Here is a 20015-nt window from a genome sequence, read left to right on the forward strand (position 1 = left end):
CTACAGAGGAAGGCAAAAAACCTCCAGGGCCTCTGCCAATCTACCCTGGAGGAAAATTCCTTCCCGACCCCAAATATGGCAATCAGCTAAACCCTGAGCATGTGGGCAAGACTCATCAGCCAGACACCCAGAAAGTTCTCTATAGTAACTCCTATCATCCCTCCATTGACCTATTTCCCACTGATAATGAATGGTCAATTAGTTACCAAGATCATGTTATCTCATCAAACCATCCCCTTCATAAACCCATCTAGTTTAATCTTGAAGCCAGATAGATCTTTTGCCCCCACTACTTCCCTTGGAAGGCTGTTCCAGAACTTCACTCCTCTAATGGTTAGAAACCTTCGTCTAATCTCAAGTCATCTTATATCCATTTGTTCTTGTGTCCACATTGGTATTAAGCTTAAATAATTCCTCTCCCTCCCTGGTATTTACCCCTCTAATATATTTAAAGAGTGCAGTCATGTCCCCCCTCAGCCTTCTTTTGGTTAAGGTAAACAAGCCAAGCTCCTTGAGTCTCCTTTCATAAGACAGGTTTTCCATTCCTCGGATCATCCTAGTGGCCCTTCTTTGTACCTGTTCCAGTTTGAATTCATCCTTCTTAAACATGGGAGACCAGAACTGCACACAGTATTCCAAATGGGGTCTCACCAATGCCTTGTATAATGGCACTCACACCTCCTTATCCCTACTGGAAATACCTCGCCTACTACATCCCAAGACCTTATTAGCCTTTTTCACAGCCATGTCACAATGGTGGCTCATAGTCATCCTATAATCAACCAAGACTCTGAGGTCCTTCTCCTCCTCCGTTACTTCCAACTGATGTGTCCCCAGCTTATAACTAAAATTCTTGTTATTAATCCCTATATGCATAACCTTACACTTCTCACTATTAAATTTCATCCTATTGCTATCACTCCAATTTACAAGATCATCTAGATCTTCCTGTATGATATTCCAATCCTTTTCTGAATTGGCAATACCTCCCAACTTTGTGTCATCCGCAAATTTTATCAGGACACTTCCACTTTTGGTGCCAAGGTCAGTGATAAAAAGATTAAATAAAATTGGTCCCAAAACAGATCCCTGAGGAACTCCGTTAGTAACCTTTCTCCAACCTGACAGTTCACCTTTCAATATGACCCACTGTAGTCTCCCCTTTAACCAGTTGCTTATCCACCTCTCAACTTTCATATTAATCCCTATCTTTTCCAATTTAACCAATAATTCCCCATGTGGTACTGTATCAAATGCCTTACTAAAGTTGAGGTAGATTAGATCCACTGTATTTCCTTTATCTAAAAAATCTGTTACTTTCTCAGAAAAGGAGATCAGGTTGGTTTGGCACGATCTACCTTTTGTAAAACCATGTTGCGTACTCACGTCACTCTGTAGATCATAGGCCTTTCTAGCATGGATGACATCATTCTGGTCCGGTAGACATGTCCATTGGTGCAGAGGACGTCTATAATCAACATCACTGACTTGCTCCTGACACTTCTTGGCCAGCACGATTCCCAGCATGTCCACTGGGCTACTATATTTGGTCTTCCATTTCTCAAAATCTTTCTTGTACTCTCTGTCACTCTGGATCTTGGCCACATGCATAGACCATGTCATCTTGGGATCATCCTGGATGTTGCGGGCTCCCACATGGTGGCCAAGCTGTTTGCGATACCCTTCTTTGTATCTGTACTGTAGGCCAAAAAAATAAAATACAACATGTTTGAGGTCTCTTGTTAAGAAAATATCCCAGAACAATTCTTTAGAGTTTTCATGTTTAGAGTTTGGAGGCTTTTATGGGAATGTGTACCACTTCATAAAGTATCATTTCTGGGGGCTTTCACTCTCATACAACACCAGGAACTTAGGAGAAGGCTTAGTCGTAAGAGTCCCTTACATAAGTAATATTGTGACTGACTATACCAGAATCGAGCACATCACTTGCCTGGAACCCAGTGACTTGACAGGCTCTGGCATTCCTGTGAGTGTGACTAATGATTATTTGTGATCATGGTCATGTCAAAAGTCTAATTTAGCCTAAAATCCAGATCAAAATGGTTAATGCCGTTGTATGAAGTTTACTCATTAACATGGCCAAACACATGTATTTTCAAATAACAATTTCAAATTTATGAATATGTTACCAGGAAAAAAATGTGATATATAGTGCTCAAAGATAATACCTTAACAGAAAGATTAAATCATATAAGAATGTTGATTAGCAATTATGCAATAAGAGACATTAGTCAGAATTAAACCTGGACAAGATGACTTCATTTATCATACTCTTCAGAACATCAAACAGAGATCCTCAAATAGAGAACAGAAACAGAATGTAATGTCAAAACATAAATAAGGGCAGGCCTATGGGAACTATAGGGAAGATTTTATTCCAGATTCAAAAAGAGTTTATTAATTTATTGTCCAAAAAGAGTTCTGCATGATACATGATTGTGATGATGGTGTAGGACCTTAACTGCTCACACAATGGTAAGATCTATTAATGGCTGAGGAGAAAGGTCCAAGGTTACTTACCTCACTTGCAATATCTCGGGAGGCTTTAGCTGCCCTTATTGGAATGGCATCTACTCGTAGGTCATAACCTTTCTTCTTGTCCTCTTCCATTGCAAGTCGGTACAGTTTCTAAAATCATAACAAATATTTGTTGCATGTCAGAACTAAAGCATTTCCTTTCCATCTAAATTTAAATTTTAATTTTAATTTTAAGCAAGGCACCACTTACATCACTGTAATTCAATTTGTTCTGCTGTGCCAATAAAATAGCAGGGGTATCTGGCATAATGTGGATACTAGTTTTATCTTTGTTCCAAGCTTCTGTATAAGAACGCTGAAAAGCAAATGACAAATATAATAAGGCTCAAAATAATGAAGGCCTCAGTCATTAATATGGTAAGATATAATTCTGACTGAATAAGCATGATGAAGATCAGCAATTCTAAGAGTTTCATATAGTCAAGAACAACTGTAACTAAAACTTAAACAGAAGTTCTCTTCTTTCATTCTCCTTGAAAAACAAATATCAATACTTTAGCAACCAGTAAAACGACCTCATTTTAATTCTTTTTGCAAATAAATAGAAAACTCACAGGGTTCATAATTCCAGTATTGTGCTTTGCCAGAACCATTGGCATAGAATCAAGCAGGCTACTAAATTTGATAGTGTCTGGGTGTTGCCGATAGGTGTGGTCACTCAAGATATGGGTTGCTCTCTTATTCTTCTCATCATCCAGAGAGCCACTTGGGACCCAGCCAATGCCTTTCAGCCACTGAAGATCTGATTTATACACAAGCTGAAATTATAGAGGAAGACAAGACAGTTCATTATTTTATTTAAACAACATGAACATTTTTTCTCCACGTCCAAAGCAGCATTAATTAAAGAGATTCTCATTGTTTAATCAATATCCTATGATGACAGAGGTTACCATGTTACAGTCCTCTGTCAATTCAACACAGATTCTGCCTACACTGTAACTCCACAAAAATCTTACTCTGTCTATGGCAAGGTCTGTGTCAGTCAGGGAGGAGATTAATCTAAAACTGTCATGGAGATAACCCAGACAGCCAAAATGCATTTTGACTGTCTGGGTTAATTAGACATTTTTTTTTCTACATGTAACAGATGAGAAGGACCTCAAGCACTGGAAATGTCACTTAAACACGCCAACTAATGAATACTTACAAACATGAAACACATTCTTTTACTCTCTCCCTTCTCTAGTGCACAAAACGAAATCAATATTTAGGATTAGGGTGAACAGATGTCCCATTTTTAAATGGATAGTCCCATATTTAAGCCCTCCTGCAAGTAAATTGATTTTTTTCTTAAAAATAAGAAAGTTGTCCCATATTTTCCTGTCTTCTCCCCATCAGTACTGGCAGGTCCTGCTGCTAGCCAGACCTCTCCTTGCGAGCCACCTGCCCACCAGTGATGGGGGAAGGAGGTGGAGGTAGAAGGGAGAGTCAAGAGGCCAACGATGACGGTAGGTGTGCAAGACTGGTGCCAGGGCAAAGCTGCTGCATGCCGGGCCAGCTGCTCCCCCTGCTGGTCTGTCAGCACAGCCCCTGCTCCATGCCAGTTCTCAGGAAGCAGGTCCCCACCCCACACCCCATTTCAGAATGGCACTGGCTGCATGTTGTGAGGGGCAGTGTCTGGTGATGCAGGCAGGTGACAGGTGGGGAACAGTTATATGTCACCTCTGCTGCCCATCCTTCAGCTCTTTACATGCTCCCCCTCTTGCTGTCTTCTCCCCACTGTGCCCCTTCCATACACTCCTGCCTTTTTGGCCCTCGATATACTCCCAGGAGGGGCACATCCTGCTTCCAGCACTGTGCAAAGAACCAGCCTCTGGTTGGAGTGCTCAGCTCACCAAACAACCTGGCAGGCATCTTCCTTCTCCCACCAGTCCGGGGAAGCCCAAGACCCTCCCGCCTGGGGCACTACCCAGGGGCAAATGAGCCCTTCATGTGTCCAAGCCCCACAGAGCACTGGCATCCGGGAATCTCTCTGCCCCTCAGCTAAGCTCAGGATTAGAGGCAGGAAGTGATTATCAGCCTGTTCGTGCCCCAAGCTAGCAGGCTACACAGCAGCCCCTATGGCAGAGACTTCTCGTCATCCTCCCCTGCTGGCTGGTGGGTTTGTTGAAATCCCTACAGCCAGGTTCCTTGTGTTCTGGTGCATCCTTACAGCTTAACCCCTTCCTGCCTGCACTGTAGCTGGGAGACTGGAAGCAGCTGGGTAATATCCGTGCCAGCATTAACTTGTGGGTATTAGCTGCCTTTTGACACTGTGTGGGCAGGAAGGAACAGGAGCTGTTCCAGCCACGGAATGGGATCATAAAGAGATGAATTCTGTAAAAACACAGGCCTGCTCGTTCCTTCCGCACCTCATCACGCCCTGTAATTGGCAGGAGCTCCTGTGCCTTCCCTCCCGCACAGTGTTTAAAGGATGCTGCTGGCTATATTCTGGTATGAACCCTGGCAGAAACTTGAGGGTGGGCATGTGACCCTATGTGAACTCCCACCCATGTGCTGTCTTGGAAAGACATGGCAACAATTGCCAGGAGAGATGGGCCTGTCCTGGGGGTGTAGCAATGGAGGGTGGAGAGTGTCAGGCAGGGAGGGTTGGGTCAGTCAGAGAAGTGTATGGGAGGGGACCACTCTACTCTGAGTGAACCCAAATGCCTTAAAAATAAGAAGGTAAATAAAAAGAATCCCACTACACAGTATTTCTTTTTTGCAGGGGCTCAGTCTACTTGATGTTAAACTGAATGTTGGCATTTGCATAGTTCTGATTAATTACAGTTGAACTTGCTTCAATATGAGTAATTTTATCAGATGTTCCGTATTCAGCATAAGGAAATATTTAGAATGCAAAATAAAGGCTACTTTCTGCAAACTGTGAAATGTTTACCATGTGGAATGGTTCACATTCTGAAAATATACATCCATCCCGTATGCCACAACAAATGCCCTTGCAGGATAAAATAATTCAGAAATAGAGGCTTTTCATATAAATTATGACATACGAACTTACATCACTCTGAAGATCGTATGTTTTCCTGGCATGTACAACATCGTTCTGGTCTGGAAGACACGTCCACTTGTGCAGAGGATGTCTATAATCAATGTCACTGACTTGTTCCTGACACTTCTTGGCCAGCACGATTCCCAGCATGTCCACTGGGGTATTATACTTGGTTTTCCATTTCTCAAAATCTTTCTTGTACTCACGGTCACTCTGGATCTTGGCCACATGCATAGACCACACCATCTTGGGATCATCCTGGATATTGCGTGCTCCCACATGGTGGCCAAGCTGCTTGCGATACCCTTCTTTGTATCTGTACTGTTGGAAAAAATAAAAAAATAATTGTTGCTCTTTCAGATTTGGAAAAATATTTGCTGGGTGAGTCCCAGGAGGCTACATGCGGGAGGAGCGCTCCAGCTCACGCCCGGGGCCCAAGTTGCCACGGGGGGGGAGGTGGGGTGTGACCCCAATCAGCAGGGCTTGACAAATCATGTAATCTACTCGCCACGGGTGAGTAGATTACAAGCCAGCACAGCCGGCACCACGCGATCTGCGCATGCGCAGCTCGCAGAACCGCACGGCTGGTGAGCAGGGCTCGCCGCCACTTGGCAAGCCCTGCCAATCAGTTCCAAAAGTACCTTAAAACCTTCTCCAGGATGAAAGGTTATTCCATGCAAAGTTTGGTTGCGATAGCTCTTATAGTGTCCAAGTTATTAGCGCAGAAACATACAAACATTGCACTTTCTATATTACATAGGGTGGTACTTGGAGAGATGTGCTGGAAGAAAATCAGATTCTCTGTCTATGTGAGGCACAGGTTGGCAGTTAGGGAGGTAGTGGGCAAAGGGTGGGGCGGAGCAGGGCACTGTGTGGGGCACAGGCTGGCAGTTTGGGAGATGGCACGTGAGGGGTGGGGAGGAGAGGGGTGCTGTCTATGTGGGGCACAGGCTGACAGTTATGGAGGTGGCAGGAAAGGTTGGGGAGCAGCAGGGCACTGTCTGTTTGGGGCACAAGCTGGAAGTTAGGGAGGTGGCAGGGGAGGGGTGGGGAGGAGTGGGGCGCTGTCTGTGTGGGGCACAGGCCGGCAGTTTGGGAGAAGGAAGGGGAGGGAAGGGTGGCAGCGTGCAAAAGAGCTGACCCCACTCCTCCTTCCTCCTCTCTCTCCCCCACTTGTGTCTGGCCCGGCACCGGTTTTAACTGTCAGTGCCCTTTTCCATGCCAGCGTTCCTGCTCTCCCCAGGTCCACCTGCCCCCTGGTATGCACACTGGCTGAGGCGCGCCTGCACCATGAGGGTGGTCCTCCACGTGCCGCCTCTGCACAAGCGCCACAGGTTCAGAACAGCGGCGGCCTGGGAGCACATTGCTGCCAGCAGAGATAGTGCGGGGGAAGGCGGGAATGGGGCCCCTGTCACAGCCTCCCATAGTACCTTAAAACCTTCTCCTGGAGGAAAGGTTAGCCCATGCAAAGTTTGGTTGCAGTAGCTCTTATAGTGTCCAAATTATTAGAGCACAAACATACAAACATTCTCTTTTATATATTAGATACCAGTTTCAATTAACTGGATATGTTACTGGCAAAGGTCTTACTGACAGTACTGGAAGGTTATACTGCACCAAAAAGACTAATTTAATTAAAATATTGAGTAGAAATTATTATAAAGTAGGAAAAATTAGTTACAATCAAAAGTGAACAAGGTGACTTCATTTGTCACAACCCGCAAGCAATCAACAGATATCCTCAAATAGACCACAGATACTGGGAGTGGAACCTTACCACAGATAAAGCAAGCATAGACCTACAAGAACTGTAGAGATTTAACACCAGCTTCTCTCCTATTTATTACTTAGTAAATGTGTTCCTTGATACAGGATTGTGTTGATGGAGTTGGTTCTTAACAGTTAATTATGATGTTGAGACCTCTTAATGTGGAAGAAGAAGGATCCAAGATTACTTACCTCACTTGCAATATCTCGGGAGGCTTTAGCTGCCCTTATTGGAATGGCATCTACCCGTAGGTCATAACCTTTCTTCTTTTCCTCTTCCATTGCAAGTCGGTACAGTTTCTAAAATCATAACAAATATTTGTCATGTAAGAAATAAAGCAATTCCTTTTCATCTCAATTGTTTTACAGGCTGCCTTTTAAGTTTAAGCAAGGCACAACTTACATCACTGTAATTCAATTTGTTCTGCTGCGCCAGTAAAATATCAGGGGTATCTGGCATAACGTGGATACTAGTTTTATCTTTGTTCCAAGCTTCTGTATATGAGCGCTGAAAAGCAAATAACAAATATAAGATGTTTGTAATCATGAAGGCCTCAGCCATTAATATGATAAGATATAATTTTGACTGAATAAGCATGATCAAGGTCACCTGTCCTAAAAGTTTCACATGGTCAGGAACAACCATAACTAAAATTTAAACAAGAATAGAAGTTATATTGTTTGCACTGATCTGGAGACCCATTACAAATAACAAGGTTTTTACTCCTTAATGAATAAAGACCAGATACCAAGAATCTCACTTTTGTTGCATAGTATGTTGCTTCACAAGAGCACTTAGTGATTTTGGTGATCTTTTTGAATGACACACTACTCAAAAGGTGAAATCTTGGCTCTGCTGCAGTCAAAGGGAATCTTGCATTTGACTTAAATGGTCCAAAATTTTACCAAGAATGATTAATCTAGTTGCAGTCACAATAAATTAAGCATGAGCTACAGATCACCAAATGTAATTTTTCAATTATCTTTGGCAATGATCATTCATATTTAATTATTACATATTTCATAATTTCCTGATATATAATCAGTAAACTAGATTAAGTTTACTCATGTGGTAATTTATTACAGTGTCCAGTATCACACCAGAGAGATTGGAGGCGAGAACATGGATTCTACATTTTGTGAAGATAATGAAATGCAAATTACCAAAGATCTATTGAATCATGAATTTTGGAGGGGGTGGGTAACAGTTCACCTGAAATATATTGGAATATCTTGAAATATATTGGAATATCTTTTTCAGTTATAACCAGACAGTTGCTTGCACAATATATGAAAAGTAAACAAACAGCCTACCTCTTTATATTACAAAATTATATTATAACAACATAAAGAACATGTAATAAGATACAACAAAATATTGATAAACTCCTTTTTCATGTGTGTGATTTTGTAAATATACAGCTATTAAACACACTTTTAAAATAGAGTTTAGCTATGGGCTAGAAATTTAAAATAACAAAACCAAACTACTCAGTTATGATGGAAATAAATTCCTGACTAATATTTCAATGTGATTTTTTTAGTCTCCTTGAAAAACAAATACCAATACGTTAGTATCCAGAAAGAAAAAGACACCATTTTAATTCTTTTTGCAAATAAATAGAAAACTCACAGGGTTCATAATTCCAGTATTGTGCTTTGCCAGAACCATTGGCATAGAATCAAGCAGGCTACTAAATTTGATAGTGCCTGGGTGTTGCCGATAGGTGTGGTCACTCAGGATGTGGGATGCTCTCTTATTCTTCTCATCATCCAGAGAGCCACTTGGGGACCAGCCAATGCCTTTCATCCACTGCAGATCTGATTTATACACAAGCTGAAATTATAGATGAAGGCAAGACAGTTCATTTAGACAACTTAAACCATTTTTCTCCAAAGAAAAGCAGCACCAATTAAAAAAGAGTTTCCATGTTGAATCAATATCACATGACAACAGAGGTATTCACCTTGCAACAGTCTGACAGGACTTGTTCTGTACTGACAGACTCTGGACCCTGTTGGATTCTGTCTAATCTAGTTATTCCACAGGTGCCTATGTCCTTCTACTATTTTGATGGAACAATGGGAAAAACAGACAACACTAAATTAGGGCAACATCTGGAAATTCAAGCTAAAAGATTCTATGAGCTAAGATTGCAACAAGGAAACTATAGTATACATCAGAAATGCTGTATCTGTCATATAGCTGATGTCTGGAGACAAACTGCACTCATCTGATAAATTGGTTTCTAAAGTACATGAAGCAAGTTCCAAAGGGATTTGACAAAGATAATCGTGTAATTGAAGTCTCTGACAGATATGAAAAAAGTAACTGTGTGAAAACTAGTATCAGAGGGGTAGCCTCGTTAGTCTGGATCTGCAAAAGCGACAAAGAGTTCTGTAGCACCTTATAGACTAACAGATGTATTGGAGCATAAGCTTTCGTGGGCAAAGACCCACTTCATCAGATGCATGTAGTGGAAATATCCAGAAGCAGGTATAAATATGCAGGCCAGAATCAGGCGAGAGATAATGAGGTTAATTCAATCAAGGAGGATGAAGCCCACTTCTAGCAGCTGATCTGGAGGTGTGAATACCAAGAGAGGAGAAGCCACTTTTGTAGTTAGCTAGCCATTCACAGTCTTTGTTAATCCTGAGCTGATGGTGTCAAACTTGCAGATGAACTGTAGCTCAGCAGTTTCTCTTTGAAGTCTGGTCTTGACGTTTTTTTGCTGCAGGATGACTACCTTTAGATCTGCTATTGTGTATCCAGGGAGACTGAAGTATTCTCCTACAGGTTTTGTTTATTGCCATTCCTAATATCTGATTTGTGTTCATTTATTCTTTTACATAGGGACTGTCCAGTTTGGCCGATGTATATAGCAAAGGGGCATTGTTGGCACATGATGGTGTATATTACATTGCTAGATGTGCAGGTGAATGAACCAGTGATGGTGTGGCTGATCTAGTTAGGTCCTCTGATGGTGTTGCTGGTGTAGCTATCTGGGCAGAGTTGGCACTGAGGTTTGTTGCATGGATTGGTTCCTGAGTTAAAGTTACTATGGTGCGGTGTATAGTTGCTGGTGAAAATATGCTTCAGGTTGGCGGGTTGTCTGTGGGCGAGGACTGGCCTGCCTCCCAAGGCCTGTGAAAGTGAGGGATCATTGTCCAGGATGGGTTGTAGATCACTGATGATGCGTTGGAGAGGTTTTAGCTGAGGACTGTAGGTGATGGCCAGTGGTGTTCTGTTGGTTTCTTTCTTGGTCTTGTCCTGCAGCAGGAGGCTTCTGGATACACATCTGGCTCTGTTAATCTGTTTCCTTACTTCCTCGTGTGGGTATCGTGTTTCAAGAATGCTTGGTGAAGATCTAGTAGGTATTGGTATCTGTCTCAGGGGTTGGAGCAAATGCAGTTGTACCTCAGTGCTTGGCTGTAGACAATGGATCGTGTGGTATATCCAAGATGGAAGCTGGAGGCATGAAGGTAGGCATAGTTGCTGGCAAAAGTCTCTGAGTCAAGTGCACTACAGTGGAATATATATGTGTTGTCACCTAAGTGAGAATGGTGATTGATATGTGGTCACCTAAGATGATTGGTGGACATCCTGTGCCTCCATAAAAAAAACTTCTAGAGGAGGCATACAGCATGTTACCACTTATAAAATTCCTCTGTGGAAAATACACCCAAAAGTTTAGAAACACACCCAGAATTCTCCTTCTTCATAGAGACTTTTCCAGTGGTGAAGTAAAGAGTCCATTATCAGTAGATATGCTGAGGAAACCCGAGATGTGGGCAGTATTCAAGAAGAAGCAGACAAGGATGCCTGTGCATGCTGTATGTGCCAAAATGGCTTTTTGGGTATCTTGGTGTCAGAGGAATCATAATAATTAGTCACCTGATACAGAGATTTAGTCCTTGCTGTTCAATATATTCCAAAAACTGAATACATAGATAACATGTGGTTTGAAAGAGGCATCATTATGAGCACAACTAACAAGTGTCACTTCATATTGCATGAATAAATCTGTAACATCCTCCCCTCCTGAAGTCTGCAACATACTGCCTGCTATACACGAAGGAAGAGGCTGGAACTCTATATTGCCTCTATTGGATATTTGGGGAAATTCATGACCAATCTTAGCAAAAGAAAAGGGAACTTATACTTCAGAAATCTTGCCAGATTGAGACAAAGTCACAGACAACCTGCAAAGCAAGTTGTTAGCAGACAGCAAGAGAGAAAAAGGACACCAACAGAACCCTGTACTGTTTGCACTTCAATGCAGCCATCAAAAAGTTCAAGTCTCTGAGGAGACTTCCACAAAGGAAGAACAGTTTTGAAGAGCATGTCAAACAAAGATTTGGATGCTTCTGCATATAGTTAAACCAGATGTTGCAACATGGATGGAAAAATGAGGATGATCAACTACTCCCTGTGCTGTTCAAGGATCCAATGACATCTGAGTGTCTCCAAGACCTTAATTGTGCACATGCCATGATGCCAGTATGGTCACTGTATAATCAACAGTGTCAGTAATCAGAATGAACTTGGTGTACATGCCAAGGCAGTGAAACTTTCACATTCTCAACAGAGACCATGCAGATAAAAAAGAGGATAATAATGATGTTGAGTGGAAACATCTCCAACACTACTACATTTCAATCACACTTGTAAAAATTATTGTTACATGTTGATTTACCCCCTAGATTGTTGTTGTGATTATTTGAAATTACAAAAAACCCAACTTTATCTTGAAGCACTGCAAATATTTAAAAATAGTTCATTTTCACATGTAGATGGTGCCACCGGCTCTATGATAATGGCACTACTCCACATTGTTCCTCTTAAAAGTACACAAAACAGGTTTTCAGATGATGCGTGATGTACATAGGCACAGAAGGGACACTTTAAGTAGACCAAATTGGTATTTGCCATTTGCCAAATATCACGTTGGAGGTCAGGGTAGACTGAAACTCAGATTTCCATCAATGAGAGGTGATGGCTTGAAGCTGGAAGCCTGAAATGGCTGCTTCCTTACTGGACCACGGAAGGGGAATATATATGCAATTGACCTGAAACTGTGACAACCCACCAATCTAGTATGAAGCAGTAAGGTTCTTGCAAGATAAAAAGGTTAATAAATGCAATCCATAAATATGTGTTTTGATATTGCAGCAAAAATAGATTTAATAGAACATCTCCGTTTTCACAAAGCTGGTAAAAAAAATGGGACTTACGTCACTCTGAAGATCGTATGTTTTCCTGGCATGTACAACGTCGCTTTGGTCTGGAAGACACGTCCACTTGTGCAGAGGATGTCTATAATCAATGTCACTGACTTGCTCCTGACACTTCTTGGCCAGCACGATTCCCAGCATGTCCACTGGGGTATTATACTTGGTCTTCCATTTCTCAAAATCTTTCTTGTACTCACGGTCACTCTGGATTTTGGCCACGTGCATAGACCACACCATCTTGGGATCATCCTGGATGTTGCGGGCTCCCACATGGTGGCCAAGCTGCTTGCGATACCCTGCTTTGTATTTGTACTGTAGGTCAAAGGGGGGAAAAAAACCCACAAATAAACAAACAAACTTCAATAAGATTCAGGAAGGGTATTGTTAAAACATTGAATAATCCTATAGCAATTCCCTGGGGGACATTATGTGCTAGTGTAGAGGCTTCCACATAAAGAAGTGTTGTGTTCATTGAGCATGGAATCTGAGTGCTAAAGTACTCATAGGTTTCCTGCACTTAAAACCACAAGAGGTCCTTAAATGGATAAGTAACACAGTGTCTTTGGACTAGGTGTGGACTATTTGGAGTGGAATGACAGCTTCCTATGCCTAAGACATTGTAGCTAAGTTCTTTCTAATTCACTGGCCTGGATCCTTTAGGGTCAGAATTCAGTTTCCGTCTCATGAAGTGCCCATCAGTTACTTTCTCAGATAACAGCCTCAGCCTTGTTATGATGTTTGGTCCTGCCATGACTACAGGGGACCAGACTTTGTGACCTCTCAAGGTTCCTTTCAGTCCATTGTTCTATGTTCTTAAACACAAAGGATACATCTACACAGCAGCATTATTTCAGAATGCATGTCTACACAGGAAGCTGTTATTTCAAAATAATGTCGAAATGGAGGACGACTTACTCCAAGTCCTTTGTTGTGGGCAGGACGACTTACTCCAACTCCTGTAACCCTCATTTCACGAGGATTAAGGGAAGTAGAAGGAAGAGTAGTCTTCCTTCAACTTCCTGCTCTGTAGAGACGTCTACACGCAGCAGAGACGGGCGATTCCAAAATAAACCCCTTACTTCGAATTAATTGTTAAACCTCATGGAATGAAGTTTATTTTGGAATTGTCCTTCTCTGCCGCGTGTAGATGCGGGCAGTTATTCCGGGCTAGTCAATTTCCAAAATGGCAACCGCCCAGGAACATGCTAATGAAGCACGGGATATTTAAATCCCGTGCTTCATTTGCAATTTCGGTCGCTTTCATTAGCCTCCCTAGTTCGAACTAAGGGGCTCGTGTAGACATACCCTCTGTTAAAATATTGAGCAGAAATTATCATCAAATAAGGAAAATGAATTACAATAAAAACTAGACATTTAGAGATTAATAACAAGAATTTTAGTTATAAGCTGGGGATACATCAGTTGGAAGTAACGGAGGGGGAGAAGGACCTCGGAGTCCTGGTTGATTATAGGATGACTATGAGCTGCCATTGTGACATGGCCGTGAAAAAGGCTAATAAGGTCTTGGGATGTATTCAGCAAGGTATTTCCAGTATCGATAAGGAGGTATTAGTGCCATTATACAAGGCATTGGTGAGACCCCATTTGGAATACTGTGTGCAGTTCTGGTCTCCCATATTTAAGAAGGATGAATTCAAACTGGAACAGGTACAAAGAAGGGCCACTAGGATGATCCGAGGAATGGAAAATCTGTCTTATGAAAGGAGACTCAAGGAGCTTGGCTTGTTTACCTTAACCAAAAGAAGGCTGAGGGGGGACATGATTGCACTCTTTAAATATATTAGAGGGATAAATAACAGGCATTGAGAATGTGATCTTGTCACAGATCAAATATGGAAAGAACAATAGACACTGTAGAGATTTTATTCTAGTTGCACTTCTATTTATTATCTGGAAAATGTGTTGTGTGATACATGACCGTGTTGATGGAATATGGCATTAACTGCTTGCTACAATGTTGAGACCTATTAAAGTCTGAGGAGAAAGGTCCAAGGTTACTTACTTCACTTGCAATATCTCGGGAGGCTTTAGCTGCCCTTATTGGAATGGCATCTACCCGTAGGTCATAGCCTTTCTTCTTTTCCTCTTCCATTGCAAGTCTGTACAGTTTCTAAAATCATAACAAATATTTGTCACATATCAGAAATAAAGCAATTCCTTTTCATCCTTTTAATTTTAAACAAGGCACGACTTACATCACTGTAATTCCATTTGTTCTGCTGTGCCAGTAAAATACCAGGGGTATCTGGCATAATATGGATACTAGTTTTATCTTTATTCCAAGCTTCTATATATGAGCGCTGAAAAGCAAACAAAAAGGTGTTGGAATTATGAAAACCTCAGTCATTAATACAGTAAGATATAATTCTGAGTGACTAAATTGTCATCAAGATCAGCATTCCTATGATTTTCATGCAGCCAGAAACAAATAACAAAAACTTAAATAACAACAGAAGTTTTCTCCGCACTGACCTTAAAACCCACATGATTTTACTAATTAATGAAAAAAGGTCACCAAGATCCTCACTTATATTGTGGAACACCTGTCCCCCAAGTCTGCTCAATGATTTCAGTGACTTATTTGAGTAATATTCTACTTGAAAGGTGAAATCTGTAGAAATTAATTAGAATTTTGCCATTGACTTCAATGAGACAAGATTTCCCTCAGGTTGATTAATCTAGTATAAGTCACAGTAAAGCAAACATTGCACATAATCAAATGCATTTTTCCATTTTAACAGTGATAGTTCAGCTTCAATTACTTAATACGTCATAATTTGCTACTAGTTATTTTGGAAATATGATTATGGGTTTTTTATACAGCAATTCAATATAGGCAGTCACATGGGTGGTTGGTGAAGGTAAGGGTGGGGGAGGCAACCAGAGGGAGGGGAGGGGAGCAGGTGAATGCTAGCCCCAGCCTCCTCAGCCCCAGAGCCCCAGGGGAAGGAGGATGGTGCAACCCCAACCCCAGAACCAGGGGAGAGAGGAGGAAGCACAGCTCCTGCCTCCCCACCTGAAAGCATGGCGGCAGGCATTCTGGGGCAGAGTGTTGGTGGGCCCTTGCCTGGCATTTTGGGAAGGCAAAGCCTTCTCCCACCTATGCTACTGGACTCCCAGGAAATGTCATTAGATCAGAAAGACTAGATATATCTTTTGTGAAGCTAAAGAAATGCAAATTAACAAAGATCTATTGAATTTTGAAGCTTTATGTAAATACCTTAGCAAGGTATAACTGGTCAGTTGTGTGCACTGTCATGATAAATATGTATATAATTGTACCTTATCCTTGAAAAGGAAAAATATATCTTAGCTCATTACATTCATTAATTATTTTATAACAACGTAAAATAACATGTAAAACATAAGGTAATCCCTTACACACTTTTTCTTCTTTCTGATCTTAAACATAAGCAACTCATAAAATATTTGTAAAAATACTTTATGTTCTGGAAACTAAAAATAAAAAAAGGAATCTGTTATAATGGAAATAAATCCCTGCGATTCAATGAAAAAGCTATAATATTGTAATGCTAATTTATTTTCCTTTAAAAACAAACACTTTAGCATCCAGAAAAACTTTGGTATTTTAATTCTAGTTGCAAATAAATAGAAAACTCACTTGATTCATTATTTCAGAATTGTGCTTTGCCAGAACCATTGGCATAGAATCAAGCAGGCTACTAAATTTGATAGTGCCTGGGTGTTGCCGGTAGGTGTGGTCACTCAGGATGTGGGTTGCTCTCTTATTCTTCTCATCATCCAGAGAGCCACTTGGGACCCAGCCAATGCCTCGCAGCCATTGAAGATCTGATTTATATAAAATCTGAAATTACAGAATGAGACAACACAGTTCACAATTTTATTTAGACGTGAACCCTTTTTCTTTAAAGAAAAGGCGCACCAATTAAAGAAATGACAGAGATCATTGCAGTCCTCTGAAAGGGCTAGTGCTACACTGACAGATTCTGAACCCCAAGGTGGAATCTGCCTAGTTCACTTACTCCACAAAAATCCTACAGCACCCCCTAGAAATTCTGTCTCAGTCAGGGTGAAGATTCATCTTCAACTGGCATGGAGATATTTTCCAAAATGCATGTTGAGTGTCTAGGTTAACAGCCATTTCTTTTCTTCCACCAAATGCCACAGGTGAAGAGACACTTCCTACAGTCCCAAACTCTGGACATGTAACGTATACAGTCAAAATAGTAACCATTCGCAAACATGAAACTCAATTTATTTTGCCTTCACTCTGCTCTATGGTGAGTAGAAATCCACTGCAGAAAACTTAACTCCAAAGTGCACCAGAAAAGATCCCTACTTAGTAAGGATGCAAACAGAAGGCTGCCTGTTGCTAATTGTGAGGTAATTAAGGCATCACTTCCATTGTCATTGTTCTGTAATACCCACATGACAGATATGGCAATTTCCTACAATCACCTTTGAAGACCTTTTTGTATTTAATGTAGCCCTTAATGTGGGCTGGTATTATATGTACCCTCTCTACAGGGGAGACGAAAGGAAAGTCAGACCTAGAAATTCAAAGCACTATATTGAAAATGCACCTTACAAGCAGTGACTTTAGGGTCAATAGGTGTTAAGTAGTTTTGCTGGGGAGAGATTTTCCAACTTAAGAACATAAGAACAGCCATACTGGGTCAGACCAAAGATCCATCTATTCAAGCATCTTGTCTGCTGACAGTGGCCAATACCAGATGCCCCAGAGGGAGGGAACACAACAGGCAATCCTCATGTGATCACTGTCTTGTCATCCATTTCCAGACAGAGGCTAGGGACACCATTCCTACCCATCCTGGCTAACACCCATTGATTGATCTACCCTCCATGAATTTATCTAGCTCTTTTTATAACCCTGTTAAAGTCCTAGTCTTCACAACATCCTCTGGCAAGGAGTTCCACAGGTTGACTATGCACTGCATGAAGAAAAACTTCCTTTTGTTTGTTTTAAACCTGCTACCTATTAATTTCAGTTGGTGGCCCCTAGAACAACTTTTCCTTATTCACTTTTTTCACCAGCCATGATTTTATAGACCTCTGTCATATCCCCCGTCTCCTCTTTTCTAAGCTGAAAAGTCCTAGTCTTTTTAATCTCTCTTCAAAAGGGACCCGTTCCAAACCCCTAATCATTTTTGTTACCCTTCTCTGAACCTTTTCAAATGCCAATATATCTTTTTCAAGATGAGGCAACCACATCTGTATGCAGTATTCAAGGTTGGACATACCATGATTTGAAAAAAAAGCATAATGTAAATTTTCTAATTTTGGTTATGAATAAAGTCTTGTCTGAAGTTGCGTTCTGAGGAGAGAGTACTGATCCATTCATTGCCTGCCCTAGAGACTAGAGATCAAAGGTCCAAGACATACAAAGGAACAGCTGAACTGCCCAGCATGGGTTCTGGTTGTTAAGTGTAGATTAATATGTAACCCCTGGGGAAAAAACCATTTGCAGTTTTGAAGGACTGGCACCTACCAGAGACAGGGGCGGTGGGGGTGGGATTTAGTGGATGACCTGTGACAAGCTATTTAGCATGCATCTACATTCTTTCTTGGTTTAGTATGTTTTCTTTGTAATTTTCATAGCCCACAAGCCTTGGACCTGAATCTACACGGTTTATAGGAACAGCCATTCCCCAACCCTCCATCTTGAGCTATTGATGCTTCCTTATCTGCCTGGAAACCACAAAACTCAACCTCATTCAAGGATCCACCCCTGCAACCCAATTGGCAGAGTCCTGAATCAGCTGACTGGCCTGCTGTCCTACTTAAATCAGCAGCAAGAAAGGAATCTGTCTGAACAACTGGGCTGCACCCTTTCTGGAGTGGGTGCCATGTGTTTCCTGTTTGCCATGCTTGATATCTTGGTATCCTGACCACATATAATTTCTGGCATCTGATTTTCATTTTGACCTCCAGTGTCTTCTGCAACTGGACTCCTGGTATGCTGACACAGCTGACTCCCATCTCACTAGGTCTAGCTGCCCACAATCCAGCTGTGACAATAATGCTACCACTTTATAGAAAAAAAATCTTGCTTAAAAGGAGCTATATGGTGATTTATAACTGCAGGGAAAACACTGGTCATAGAGCATGAAGAGAAAACAAAGCACAGGATTCGGCCCTTTCAAGCAATCTGTCTTGTTGAGCATATAAGCATGTGGCAAAATAGCCAGCCTAAATGCAACCACATCATACGTCATTTGAAAGCATATGATGAGGTGGAGCTTGCAAGTGGTGTTGTAAACTTGTAGGCATAGTAAAACAACAGTAACCAAAATAAGAGAAACAAAAAACAGGACTATGTATCTAACAAGATGGTTTATTAGGTGATGAGTGTTTGTGGGCCAGACCCACTTCCTCAGATCAAATTGTGGAAGAAAATTGTCACAACCATATATACCAAAGGATACAATTAAACAAATGAACACATATGAAAAGGACAAATCATATGTGTTCATTTTTTTGGTACATATGGTTCTTTGGTATATATGGTCGTGCCAATTTTCTTCCACAATTTGATCTGAGGAAGTGGGTCTGGCCCATGAAAGCTCATCACCTAATAAACCATCTTGTTAGTCTTTAAAGTGCTACATAGTCCTGTTTTTTGTTTCAGCTAGACCAGACTAACACGGCTACATATCTATTACAAAATAAGAGAGTGTCACACTGCAACCTGACTAAGACAACATTTTTACTGACCGATTTAAACACCTCAATATAGTGCTCATAGGTAAAAGCTAGCAAAGAATAATGTATTAAAAGATCTGTATTGGTTTTGAGTGGGGAAGTATTTCTTCAATAAATGGTAAAGGTGAAAGGCTTTCAGGGAAACACTGTGAGGAATACAGATTCCAAAGAAGGAAGCCTCCTGGTACAGTCTTGTTTCAGGTAAAACATGCCTGTAGCACTGTCTGTGAGAATTTCCACCACCTGCCTTTTGGTGGGGGGAATAAATATCTCACAAGCCCAAGAAACAGCTGAGTTCTAATACATTAATATACATGAAACCTCCTGAGCTGATCAAAGATCTTGTTTCTCCAGTTGACCAAGATGTGGACACACTGGAGAAAATCCAATAAAGTGATCAAAAAACAATGACCAATAAGGGAAATGTGAAAAAAGTATTTTTTTAGTGTGGAAAAGAGAAGATAGAGGTGTTATGGTAAGAGTTTTCATGTACATAAAAGGTTGTTACAAAGAGGAGGAAGAAAAATTATTCTCTGTAACATCTGAGAATAGGACAAGAAGCAATGGGTTTATATGGCAGTAAGAGCAGTTTAGGTTAGACACTAAGAAAAACTTCCTGTCAGGGTGGTTAAGCACTGGAATAAATGGACCAGGGAGGTTATAGAACATAGTAGGCAAGATGCAGTCCGTGAGCTGGATCTGACCCAGCAAGCCTTTGGATCATCCTTAGACC

General features: G+C 41.2%; 1 protein-coding gene across 36 annotated transcripts in view; it reads right to left on the reverse strand.

Moving 5' to 3' along the window:
- Positions 1 to 20015, reverse strand: part of NEB (nebulin) — a 193670-nt gene that overhangs the window by 107148 nt on the left and 66507 nt on the right. For 34 of the 36 annotated variants that reach the window (XM_075933364.2, XM_075933388.2, XM_075933397.2 and 31 more), the window contains 12 exons: positions 16200 to 16403; positions 14773 to 14877; positions 14580 to 14687; positions 12557 to 12868; positions 8955 to 9158; positions 7725 to 7829; positions 7514 to 7621; positions 5564 to 5875; positions 3114 to 3317; positions 2750 to 2854; positions 2542 to 2649; positions 1387 to 1698 (listed from right to left, as the gene is read on the reverse strand). In XM_075933364.2, the coding sequence (XP_075789479.2) occupies positions 1387 to 1698; positions 2542 to 2649; positions 2750 to 2854; positions 3114 to 3317; positions 5564 to 5875; positions 7514 to 7621; positions 7725 to 7829; positions 8955 to 9158; positions 12557 to 12868; positions 14580 to 14687; positions 14773 to 14877; positions 16200 to 16403 (2187 nt within the window). The remainder of the gene's footprint in view (positions 1 to 1386; positions 1699 to 2541; positions 2650 to 2749; positions 2855 to 3113; positions 3318 to 5563; positions 5876 to 7513; positions 7622 to 7724; positions 7830 to 8954; positions 9159 to 12556; positions 12869 to 14579; positions 14688 to 14772; positions 14878 to 16199; positions 16404 to 20015) is intronic. The other 2 variants (XM_089779722.1, XM_075933387.2) reach the window with 1 other exon arrangement.

Source organism: Pelodiscus sinensis, chromosome 7 (genome assembly GCF_052426305.1).
Source record: "Pelodiscus sinensis isolate ZL-2025 chromosome 7, ASM5242630v1, whole genome shotgun sequence".
NCBI lineage: Eukaryota > Metazoa > Chordata > Testudines > Trionychidae > Pelodiscus > Pelodiscus sinensis.